Below are 12057 nucleotides of genomic sequence, written 5' to 3'. Positions count from 1 at the left end.
TTTCCCCACATTTCACTGTCCTCTCCCTTGGTTGTCGATGTTTGAGTTCCCTTTCTCTCCCCATTGACATACACAGGGCTGCACTGAATACCCTAGTGTGCTATTTATTGGCTTGTCAGCGGACATGCATAGACTTGTTTTCCTTAAATCCTGCCACATTCCGCTCCAGAATGGCTGTACACTTCAACCAGGGATGCACATCCTCACCAACATTAGGTACTGTCCACCTTTCTACAGCTTGCCAGTGTGGTGGTTGTAAGGATCACATTTACCGAATCGATCTCTGGTGAGTGGACATTTAAGTTGTTTTCCATCCTTCAGGATTATAAGAAGCGCTGCTACAGTGATCCTTCAGGGACACGGCTCCTGGTACTTCTCTGTGAGTTCGACTGCTTCTCTGCCTCATCTTCCTCCACTCTTCTTGAATCCTAGTTCCCAAACACACCCTGACTTTCCGCCTTTTCTGCTTTTGCTCGGGCTGTGCCCTCTGCCTGGAATAGCCTTTGCTTTCCTTCTTCACTTTTGAGTGCCTACTCCTCCCTTAAGGCCTTTCCTCCTAGAAGACCCTCCCTGTCCGACCTGGCCCCTCAGGAAGGTCACTATTCCTCAGATTTTCCAGAGAGACTTTGGTTCTCCTTTTCCTCTGGCATCAATTACTTTCCTCTTTAGGAATGGACCTATTTTTTGCCATGATTTTGGTTTTCTTATCAGCCTGGGAGCGCCTTGAGGCCAGGGGCTCCGTGGGCTTCCCCTTAGGTGCCCAGGACTCTCAGAGGATGCCTCAGAAGAGGGCTGCTGAATGTTTGAGTGAGGCCGCGACCTAACCATGCCTTGGAGACAGTTAAGGGTCCAGTCTGTCTGTCTGTCTCTCTTCTTTACCAGCCAGAACCTTTGAAGAGTAACTCATTTCACTGGAAAGAGGGAGGAACATAGAATCAAGACTTCCCCTCTCTTGGGTGGGGATGAGTGACTCGACCTATCTGTAGAACGGTACTGGCAAGGTAGGAGAGACAAACGTGTCCCTTTTGTACCTTTGAATTTTGCACTATGTGAATGTATTAACTATTCAATAAATAAACACAGTCATGTTTGTTTAAAGGACTTTCAGATTCTATAGGGAAGAAAGTGACATCAGAACAGAGAAGACATTCCAAGATGACTGAATTGAAGGTGTCTTAGTGACACCCTTATTTTACAAACGAGAAGGCCCAGAAAGGGGAGGTGACTTGCTCTAGGTCACCTAAGCAGGCAATGGCAGGATCAGGAGTGGCTATCACCTGGATTTTAGACGGGGGGCTTTTCACATCACAGCTGGCTCAGGGGGAAATGATCAGGAAAACCCCTTGGGAGAGGCAACATTTTAAAGAGCAAGATGGAGCCTGTGCATACCTGCGTGAATAGCAAGAACGAAAGCCGGGTGGCAGTGAGAAGGTTGGAGTGTTAAAGGAATAGCAAAGGGCCAGTGTGGCTGGAACAGAATGAGCAGGGGAAGATGGAAGGAGGTGAAGTCAGAGAGAGTGGGAGAGAGACTCCAGGCAGGGCCAAGGACTTTGGCTCAAAGGGAGGTAGGAAGTAGTCAGAAGGTTCTGAGCAGACCTGGGACTGGATCAGATTTCCTGTTTTAAAAAGGTGCCCTGGCTAATGGTGGAGATGGAACATTAGGACGGGAAAGAAGGGCTGTAGGGAGCGCAACGAAGAAGCCAATACAATCCAGTTATCCAGGAGAGAGGTGGGGACAAGGCCGTGTCCTGGGGCACTATGGTGGGGGGCAGAGCTTGGTGTCCCCATCTGTGCAATGGAGGGGTTGGATGAGATGATCCCTTAGGCCCTTTCCAGCTCCGGCATTTTGTCGTTTGGTAGATTATCTCAGCACATATCAAGTAGGTGCAACCAAGCTTATTTTTCTTTTCTCACAATCTCTCGGTTTCTCCTCTTGGATTTTGTGTCTTGACAGAGCCCGATGATCTGAGGCTCCGAGCGGCAACTCCTGCCCACCCCATCCCTGCCAGCCCCACTCATGTCCCCACCTCCCAGGGACAGATGGGTGGGCAGCAGAAAGCAGCTGGGCCTTGATGCCTGCAGGGCCCCAAGAGAGAAAATTATCTGCGAGTTCATAACCCTCTCTGCCTTGCAAATCTTGAGTTAAAAGCCCCAAATGTCACTGCCCCAAAGGGACAAGGGTTGGAGGGTGCCAGGAAAGGGGCAGGACGAGGCACTTTTCTGACCTGCACCTGCCCACTTGAGGGCACAGACCTGGGATGCTGAGAACTCCAGCCCTGGGAGCAGGAAGCCATTAGCACTGAGACTGGAAACTGGTGGCCTTCAGGCTGTGTCTGACCCACTGACCTATTTACTTGGCCTGAAAAGTGTTTTGAGAGAAAAAAAAATGGGAACAACATTTAAGAATCAAGAGATTTTACAATACAATCCAGATTTCTGGCTTCTCTCGAATAATGAGAAAATCTGACCACACCGACTGCCTGTTCCCATATGACAGCATTCAGCAGTAGCTGAGTAGCAGCTGTCCCCATTATTATATTATTTTCCTAATAGGTAAATACATTCACATGATTCCAAAAAAATTATAAATTGGCATGTAATGAAGTCTCCGTCCCATCCGGGCTCCCCTTCTGCCCAGTGCCCCCTTCAGTAACCTCATTTTCTTATATATACTTCCAAAGTTTCTTTATGCGTATACAAACAAATACAAATACAGATTGTTACTTCCCCTGCTCACCCAGCTTTGTCTTTTCTGCTGTCCCGTGCTTTTCCCCATGGAGGCCTCTCTGGATTAAGAGACTTTCTTCACTTCCTTTACTGCCACATGCTATTTCATTGTCAGGAAGCCCTGATTTATTTAGCCAGTCCCCTACTGATGGGCATTTGGGTCGTTCCCAATATTTGCTGTTATAAACCATGCCATGTTGATTATCTCGTGCATAGTTTGCACAGGAACTAAAGGAATATTATTAGAAACTGGTCCAAGCTAAGGGTGCAGTAAGCATGGACTGAGCTCTCAGTTTATTGGGGAAATGGGATGAGGGCTGTTTCCAAGAGTGATTTCCAAAAAAGCCCTGAGACCATGTTCCTGGGCACTAAGGAAAGGCTCTCAGATTTGCTTCTGCCACTTGATAGACATGGGACTTCCCTCTGGGCCCCAGTATCCCCATCTGTAAAACTAGACAGGGGCTCAAGGAACTGGAAGAGATCTCAAAGGACCTGTCCATTTCTGACTAACTGTGGTCTACCTTCTGCCTCCACACCAGTCAGACCCAGCCTCATCTTCGCCTTTGAATGAGCCTGGCTCGGCCCCATTACAGAGCCTTTGCCCAAGCTGTTCTGCCCCCCAAACACCACCCCCACTACTTCTGTACTTCCTTATTTGTTCTAGTCTGAATCTCTGATCTCTGATCTCAGGCTACTCAGAACACACTAGTCCAAGCTGCTTAGGGCAGCGTCCCCTCTACAATGCCACTGACAGGTGGGTCACTTCCACCTGACCCACACTTTAGACACCCCATCAAATCCTTCCCCTGTGTCATCAGTCCCTGTTGCCTGAACTAGAGTTCTTGAATGTCAGCTCTGCTATTTCCTAACTAATGCCCTTGAGCAAGTGACAGCACCTCCCCAAATCCCAATTTCTTCACCCAAAAAATGACTGGTTTGAGGATAATGTGATAATCTCTGTAAAGTTCTTACTTAGCACAGCTCCTGACGTAAGAGGGATGTTAATTCTATAAGTCACTGCTCTTGTTTAAAGTAGTTACTTTTTTATAAAATGGAACCTACTTCATAAGGTTGATCATTCATGCATTCATTCAATCAATGATTTTTATAGAATACTTATTGAGTGCCAGGCACAGCACTAGATGCTCGGTGATTTGGTTGGTGAAGAAAATAGATGAGGGACGGTGAGACGGCTCAGTTGGTTGAGCGCAAGCTCTTAACAACAGGGTTGCTGGTTCGATTCCCACATGGGCCAGTGAGCTGCGCCCTCCACAACTAGAGTGAAGACAACAAGCTGCCACTGAGCTGCTGGTGGGCAGCTCAGTTGGTTAGAGCACGAGTTCTTGACATGGTTGCCAGTTCAATTCCCACATGGGATGGTGGGCTGCGCCCCCTGCAACTAGATTGAAAACGGCAACTGGACTTGGAACTGAGCTGCGCCCTCTACAACTAGATTGAAGAACAACGACTTGACCTGGAGCTGATGGGTCCTGGAAAAAAACAACAACACATTGTTCCCCAATTAAAAAAAAGAAGATGAATTATTCCACCACAGCAGCCATTGGCTCTGTGCTACCCCGACCATGGGCCACAACAAGGGCCACAAAAATGTGAGCGAGCAGAGGCACAGCCACTGCTGTTTGTGTGGGACATGATTTAAGAGGTGTGCAACTTCACCGAATATGAGTTGTACACCAGTGCGCTACTCAAAGTTTCCAAGGACAAGCAGGCCCTCAAGGTCATCAAGAAAAGGGTGGGGACACACATCTGTGACAAGAAGAGACAGGAACTGAGTAATGTCCTGGTGGCCAAGAAGGACTGAGCTCCCTCCCCTCTGTGAGTAATAACACCTTTTCAGAAAAAGAAAAAAAAAATGAATTGTCCCAACTCTCATGGAGTTCCCAGGCAATTCCAAGTAGGCAAACATAAAACGATAAACTGCTGTGTACCGAGGTCAAGAAGGAAAAGACTAAAGTGTCATGGAAGCTCATAACGGGAGTGTCAGGGAGACTTCTCTGAAGGATAAGGGAGCAGGGCACAGCTGGGTGGGAAATCCAGGAGGGCTTCCTGTGGGAGACATCACCCTAGCTAATACCTAGTATTAATGATCCTCACCACAACCCTAGGAGGAAAGCACTGGTTACCAGCCTCCTCTTCATTTTACTTCCTTTTCTGAAGCTAAGAGAAATTGAGTGGCTTGCCCAAGGTCATAGAGCCAGGAAGCGGCAAGTAGATTTTGAACCTTGGTTTCCTGGCTCCAGAGTCTCAGACATAAAAGTGTGTCTTCAACTGACTGTTTGAACAGGTTGATCCTAGGATTTAGGCCTGAGAAGTAAAGGGGTGACTCCGTGGGGGTGAGGGGGTGCAGAAGTGAGAACCTCATTCTGTGAGGCCCCATCCAGGCACCTGTGAGAAGGCAGAGATCCAGACACATGCAGAACTGGCCCATGGTCATAACATAAGGAGGTCTGGGATCAGATCTCGCCGCACAGGCTCTGTGCACTCCATGAGTCTCCACGCCTAGGGTTGTAGGAGAGAAAGGACAAAGAAGAGATATTGCTCCTGCTTAAATCACATTGGGATTCAGACTCCCCTCAACCCAACCAACAAAAACTCCCACTAGTCTACACATGCCTGTGGATAGAGACTGTCAGCTTTGAATCGAGCCTGGAAAACTCCCTTAATCTCCTAATTTTTCCTCCTCCATTTTCAGCCTTGGGCAACAGCTGGCACTCCAACCTCCTGAGCATTGCTGGGACCAAAACAGTCCCTGGCCACGAAAGGGATGCTGGGCTGTAGGACTGCAGATGGCTGCTCCTTCCTGACCCAGGGCAGCTGTCTCCCTGCATCTTCCCTTCCCTGCCACTCAGGCAAGGCTGTCCCCAAACCTCCCATCCTTCCTTCTCCTTTCCTCTCCTCACCTAACTCTCCTCCTACCCTAGGGAGGTAGCAAAGCCTATTCTGGAGCCAGATTATGGGTTTGAATTTGGCTCTAGCACTTACTGTCTGACTCCAAACTAATGAGTTAACTTCTCTGTGATTCCGTTTCTTCATCTGAAAATGGGAGGGAAAAAATGTAAATTACCTCACAAATTCTGAGGATAAAATGAGATAGCAATTGTACAGTGCTTAGAACAGTCCTGGGCAAAGAGAGACTGCTATATGAGTGTTTGTATAATAAATGGCCTACCTAGTTTATCCACTCTGAGCAAAGTGGGGGTGGGGGATGCAGGGGGGTGGGGAACTGGGGGTATCCAGGATATACAGTTCCTCGTAGGAGAACCCTACCCCTTGTCTTGGATTACTGTTATATTCTGGTCTCCCTGTCTCTCCACCCTCAGGCTGATTTGCTGTGTGCACTTCTCTCCTCTGGCTGCAGGGTCTTCTTTCAAAATCCTGACTTGATCACATAACTCAGCCCCCTCCTCCCCGCTGAAATTCTGCAGTGGTTCCCCATTGCTTCCTGGATAAAGCATACTTCTGGCCCTTTAGGATCTCATCTTTCAGAACTCTCCAACCCCAGCTTTCCCAGCTTTCCACCTCCCCGGATCTGTGATCTTGACTTCCTTGAAAACATGCCCTCCAGTTTCAAGCCTCCAGGCCTTTGCACTAGCTCTTTCCTCCACCTGGTGTTTCCTCCCATCCCTTCCCCTCTGATGTTGCCCCATTCGCTGCCCTTACTTTACTAGGGCTGTGGCCAGATGAAGGTAGTCCTTAAGGAGAGAAAGGGAAGAGTGGGGAAGAGACAGTAACTCTCACAGCTGCAGTTTTCTCAGCTTCAAAACAATAAGAAAAAGACAATAAGAAAAGGGACCTCTTAAGATCAAAAAGGGGGTACAACAATATGTGAACACTCTGGAAACTAGGAAGTGGCCTGTTAGCATCGAGTGACTGCTAAAAGGTTACTGGGGTGTCCCCCTAAGCAGCCCCTGACTTCCAAGTTCCGGGTCCCCCACCCTCCTCAAACCCAGGCCACCGGAGGTAAACAGAGGAGATAAATTGGAAGAGGAGAGGATGGGGGGGGGGGCGGTGAAGAAAAGAGAAAGGAAGGAAGTGGAGTAGGGTGAGGGATGAGAGGCAGAGAGCATGTGGCTGAGGCCCCACACCTCTGAGGAAGGAAGGAGAGGGTGTCCTGGGATGCTCTCCCCTCGCCTCTCCATCTCCCTTCCCAGGAGGGCTCCCCGACCCGGCCACAGCCCAGGCAGGGTGGGGGAGGGGCGAGGGCGGCGCCGAGGAGAATGAATAATTGAAGTAGAGAGGAGGAGGAAGAAGAGAAGGAGGAAGAGGAGGAGGCGGGAGCCACCCGCGTAGGGTCCTCCCCACTCCGTACCCCACCCCCTCCGCCTCCCGGAAGTCGCTCCCCGCCTCCTGCTCCGCCAACATGGCCGCGAAGTCTGATGGAGCGGCGGCTGCGGCCGGCCCGGGGCCGGAGGGGGCGGCCGGAGGAGCCCGGGGCAGTGCGGGCGGGCGCGGGGAAGCGGTGGCAGCGGCCGGGGGCCCGGGAGTGACCGGGGCGGGAGGCTCGGGGCCGCGCTACGAGCTGCGGGACTGCTGCTGGGTGCTGTGCGCGCTGCTAGTGTTCTTCTCCGACGGCGCCACGGACCTGTGGCTGGCGGCCTCCTACTACCTGCATGGTCAGCGTACCTACTTCGGCCTCACGTTGCTGTTCGTGCTCCTGCCCTCGCTTGTAGTGCAGCTGCTCAGCTTCCGCTGGTTCGTGTACGACTACACGGAGCCCGCGGGGGCCCCGGGACCTGCCGTCAGCACCAAGGACAGCGGCGCCGGCGGGCCCTCCATCAGCACCAAGGACAGCCCCGTCGCCTTCCGGACCAAAGAAGGCAGTCCCGAGCTGGGTCCCCGGCCCGCGCCCTCCTCTGCCAGCGCCTTCCGCCGCCGCTGCTGCCGCCTCTGCGTCTGGCTGCTGCAGACCTTCGTCCACCTCCTGCAGCTCGGCCAGGTCTGGAGGTAGGAGAAGTGCAGGTGGAGGGAGCTGACTCCAGGCGTGGGGGTGGCGAGGGTTTGTCTGCCGCCCCAGCCCTGCTTTGACCTCTCCAGGCCCCCCTCGTGTCCTGACCTCTGCCCCGCCCTACCCTGTTGCAGCTTTGATTTCTTCTCTGCCTCCCTAACCTCTGCCCTCAAACTTTGACCAACCCCAGTGCTATTCTCTCTGATCTGGACATTGAGGGAGGAGGGGATGGGTCAAAAAGAGAAAGAGAGAGACTCAGGGGTGTGTGAATGAGGAGGGCCCTGGGCTCTTAAGAATGAGTACGAAGCTTGGAACAGGGCCCCAGGGCTCCCTCCAGCCCTGACCCGCTCCTTTCTGCCTGAATGCTGAGCCTGGGTTTAAGAAAGATCTCAGAAGTCCTTCCTTGCTCTCAAAGATTCTCAGTTCAGAATTGCAGTCTATTCCCAACCTCCCAGGAGAAATGTGGAATTTGAGGAAGCTAAATGAATATCCTGCCCAAACTTTTTGGACTTTGGCGACAAGGTTTGCTGGACCCAGCCAAGAAGCTGTCTAGCTCCTGTTTCTTAGGATTTCCCCAGCTCCACAACCACCCCTTCAACAGGGCCAAGGATTTGGGATCTTGAATCTGAGATTTGATGGCCACGAGCTGTCCTTTAATCCCAGGACAGTAAGACCAAAACTGAGGCTTTGAACAAGCAGCCTACTTCTAGGCTTCTTCCTCTGCCAAGAGTCATGGTGCCTGTTGAGCTGAGCTGAGTTCACTGGAGACGGGGAATTCTGAACCTAGTGTTCCTCTTGAATCAGGATTGCTCTAGTAGCTTAGGCTCCACTTTGCACTGACAGAATGAACTTGCGAGCTCTGTAATCTTAGGCAAAACCCCTCCTCCCACCAAGCCTCAGTTTCCTCACCTGTGAAATGTGGGAGAATGCTTAGTCTTCTCATCTCATTGGTCTACCATTCATATTTTTCTTACCTGGTGAGGTGGTCAGGTGAGAGAAGGTCTGGGTGAAGGCCCTGCGAACTGTAACATATTTTAAGAATGCAATAGATTATCATTATTATCACAGAGGGGAGGAAAGCATGGAAAAAGTCAAAGTCACAGTAGAGATGTAAAGGGTGATTATTGCTGTTCTTACATATTTATTCTGCTACTTGTTAACACATTCTGCCCAACTCAGAAGATTCAGTTCTGGGCTGAGGGTTGGAAACAGGACACCCAGGGTTTGTCCCAGCTGCTCACTTGCTGTGTCACCCTTGTTGTGTTGCCTAATCTCTCTCTGCCTTTGTTTCCCCATCTATGCCTTGCCTAGATTGATGTGTATATTCTGTTTAGCTTGCCCTAGGAGAGCATGGGATGGAGTTGTATCCACACAAGGTGGTGTTATTATTATTAGCTTGACACATAAAAATATTCATGTCTACATCCAGGAACTAATCTGCATTTATCATTCTGTGCCCAAGTGGACAGATGGTAAAAGATATTTTTAGATTCTGAAATGGTAACTTCCTATTCTCGGTAGCCAAAATTTCATTCCCCTTTCCCTTCAGCCTAAAGTGGGCCAGCTGCCCCTCGACTCATTGGCCACCTCAAACCCCCCTCCTCCCCTTGTTCAGAATCTACTTATAAGAAACTAATACTTCTTTCTTGAACATAGAGTTTCCCTCAAACAGGGCAAAAAAAATGACCATGGGGTGGGAGTGGGGGTCTCAGGGGAGTGGCTGGAGATGGCTGAGGGTCCATTGAGCTCCATGGTTTCTTAGATTAAAGGGCTAGCTATTTCCACTCGCCCTCATTTGTGAAGTGAGGGGGTTGGGATGAAATGATTTTTCAGGGATGACAAAAAAATGGCCCTTAGGTTGAACCTGGCCTACAGAAGTGTTTAGTTTGGCTTGTACATTATTTCAAAATTCCAGAAGTCCTAGCTTCTCTTGAAAAACAAAAAAAGGAATCTAACAGTATCTGGCCTGTAACAATTTAGACAGGGCATATGTTCTCCAGTTTGTCCAGTTCCATTTCCTTTGATCACATCTGGACCATTTCACATAAGTTTTAGGGGCATGAGAGCCCTAATTTACAGTTCTATAACAATTATTTTATGAAGCACTCACTTCGTGCCAAGCCTATTGGTTGCCTTTTTATGTTTCATCTTCTGTATATTTCCTAAGAAACCTCTGATGTGATTGTATTATCATTCCTACTTAACAGATGAGGGAATGGAGGCTCAGAGAGGGGGCATCCTTGCCCAAGGTCACACAGCTAGGGAGTAGGAGAGCTGGGACTCAAGACTCTGCCTTCAAAGCACAAGTTCAACTTATCCACCCTGCAATTCTGCCACTAATGTGTCCCCCAAGCTCAAAGAATTATGAGTCTGAGATCCCAAGATTCCAGGGTGATAGAAAGTCAGGGCTTCTGCTGCACTGAGATAAGAATGTGAGAGGAGGGGAGGGAGTTGGACTATGGGAGTAAGGATGGGAAGAGTGTAGATTGTAGGGAAAGTGCTGGATTGGGGCAGTGGATCAGGAAACGTACGTCTTCATTTGGGTTTGTAACTAGCTTGCTAGGTGACCTTGGACTAGGCTCTTTCTGCATGTGGGCCTCAGTTTCCCTGTATGTCAAATGAGAATATTAGATTTGATGACCTTAAGAGCCTTCCCTTTTCTGGAATTCTGACTCTGGTTCTAATTATCAGAGCTAAAGCCTCTGGGCCCCTGTCCCAAAAGCTTTGGCTTCTAAAATGGCTAAGAGTCTGGCTAAATGGAGGAAAGTCCAGACAAGGTATGGAGAAGCCAGCAGGGCTGGCATTCCTAGAAATTAAGCAATGTTGGCACAACATGTTTGCTTACCATGTGAAATAGTCCCACAGTGAGCAAGTTCACGGTTCAGCAGCACGTGGTGCAGATGTTCTGAATGGTAGAACCTGGGATAATGAGGAAGGAGATGAGTGTCTGAGACTTCCGGGATCAAAGCTGGGAGACTGGCCAGTCATTTCCCTCCTGATCCGATGCCCCAATTCTGAATAAAATAATCTAAATCCTAAAGCTATCTTTCAACTCCTCATGCTTGTACAATGCTGGATCAAAAGCTTAAATATTTTGAGGAGCCAGGTGACACTCACCTGTGTCAGTACATGGGTGTCAGTCAACAGGACGTTATGGGGTAAGCAGTGTCTCAGGGAAAGGGAAGCCACTACCCAGCTCCAGCTGATGTTGCCATGAGAAGTTATGGACCCACTGTTGTCAGGTCTTCTTTCTCAAAAGAAATGGGAAATTGGGTTTTTTGTGTGAATTCTTCCAATTTTCAACTTCTAGTTAAGATATTTTAAAAACAGTGTCAACCAAAGGAAATACATTTGTGGGCCTGTCGTCTTTGTGACCTCAGTCTCTTCACAGTTGATAAGGTCCTTTCTTATTCTATCCTCAAACAACCCTGCAAAATGGGTGTTTGTATTATTTTAAACACAAAATGGGGCTCTGAGGAGGGAGAGGAGGGGAAGGAATTCATGGACACCGCTCCCCCACTGTGTCCCGTGTGAGGTGTTCCAGGCACGTGATCGCCTGTTACTCTGAAACTGTCCCTCGGTTGGCAACTGATATACCCATTTATCAGACAAAATAGTGAGTCTCAGAGAAGTCAAGTAACTTGTCCAAGGTTACCCACTAAGGAAGTGGAGGAAGGTGAGGTGCCAGCCCAGCTTTGCCCAACCCCCAAGCCCAAGCTCTCTCCCTGACACCACCACACTGGTAGCATTGGGGGTTCCCAGAGCAGTGGCCATGTACGGAGACAGATTGACCCCCAAGAGAAGAGTACACAGATCCTTTGGTGGGACATGAAGCTGGCTGTGGGCTAGACACCAACCTGTGTTTTCATCCCTGCCTGCCCCCCACCCCAACCCTCTGAGCTATTAAGCCACTCATGACTATTAAGCCAATTAAAGTCCTAACCCAGTCTCCTCTGACCCAGTGGGCAGCAGAGCGGTGAGCCATGAATCCTGCTTTCCCTAATCTTTGAATTCACTGGGCTTCAGCTTTGCCCAGATCAGCACGGTTTGCTAAGCCAATTAGTGGGAGATGCTCTGGCATGGGATTCCTCCCAGGCTGTCAGGATCTGGGGACCCCAGAATAGGGAGGAAGGGAGACAAACTGGGCTTTGAAGGCCATCCCTCTAGTACCCTCTCTATGTCTATGCCCCCATACTGCTCCCTCTGCCTTCTCATGAGCCTGTGCTCAAGAGAAGTTCTGAAATGAGTTAGTGACTTGGTGTGAAAGTCAGGCTCTGGGTCTCCTCTCTGGGAAGCCATATTTTTGGCATAACAGTTAAGAATAGGGGCTCTGGAATCAAATGTCTTCAGTGATCCTATCACTT

General features: G+C 49.6%; 1 protein-coding gene across 1 annotated transcript in view; it reads left to right on the top strand.

Moving 5' to 3' along the window:
* The first annotated feature begins 6921 nt into the window (after positions 1-6921).
* XKR7 (XK related 7) overlaps positions 6922-12057 on the top strand; it is a 31176-nt gene continuing 26040 nt past the window's right edge. Inside the window, exon 1 of the mRNA XM_033094992.1 lies at positions 6922-7692. Coding sequence (XP_032950883.1) covers positions 7109-7692 — 584 coding nt within the window. The 5' untranslated portion in view covers positions 6922-7108. The remainder of the gene's footprint in view (positions 7693-12057) is intronic.

Source organism: Rhinolophus ferrumequinum, chromosome 23 (genome assembly GCF_004115265.2).
Source record: "Rhinolophus ferrumequinum isolate MPI-CBG mRhiFer1 chromosome 23, mRhiFer1_v1.p, whole genome shotgun sequence".
NCBI classification, from domain to species: Eukaryota; Metazoa; Chordata; class Mammalia; order Chiroptera; family Rhinolophidae; genus Rhinolophus; species Rhinolophus ferrumequinum.
Note: the sequence above shows the minus strand (reverse complement) of the source record. Positions and strands in the feature narration are given on the sequence as shown.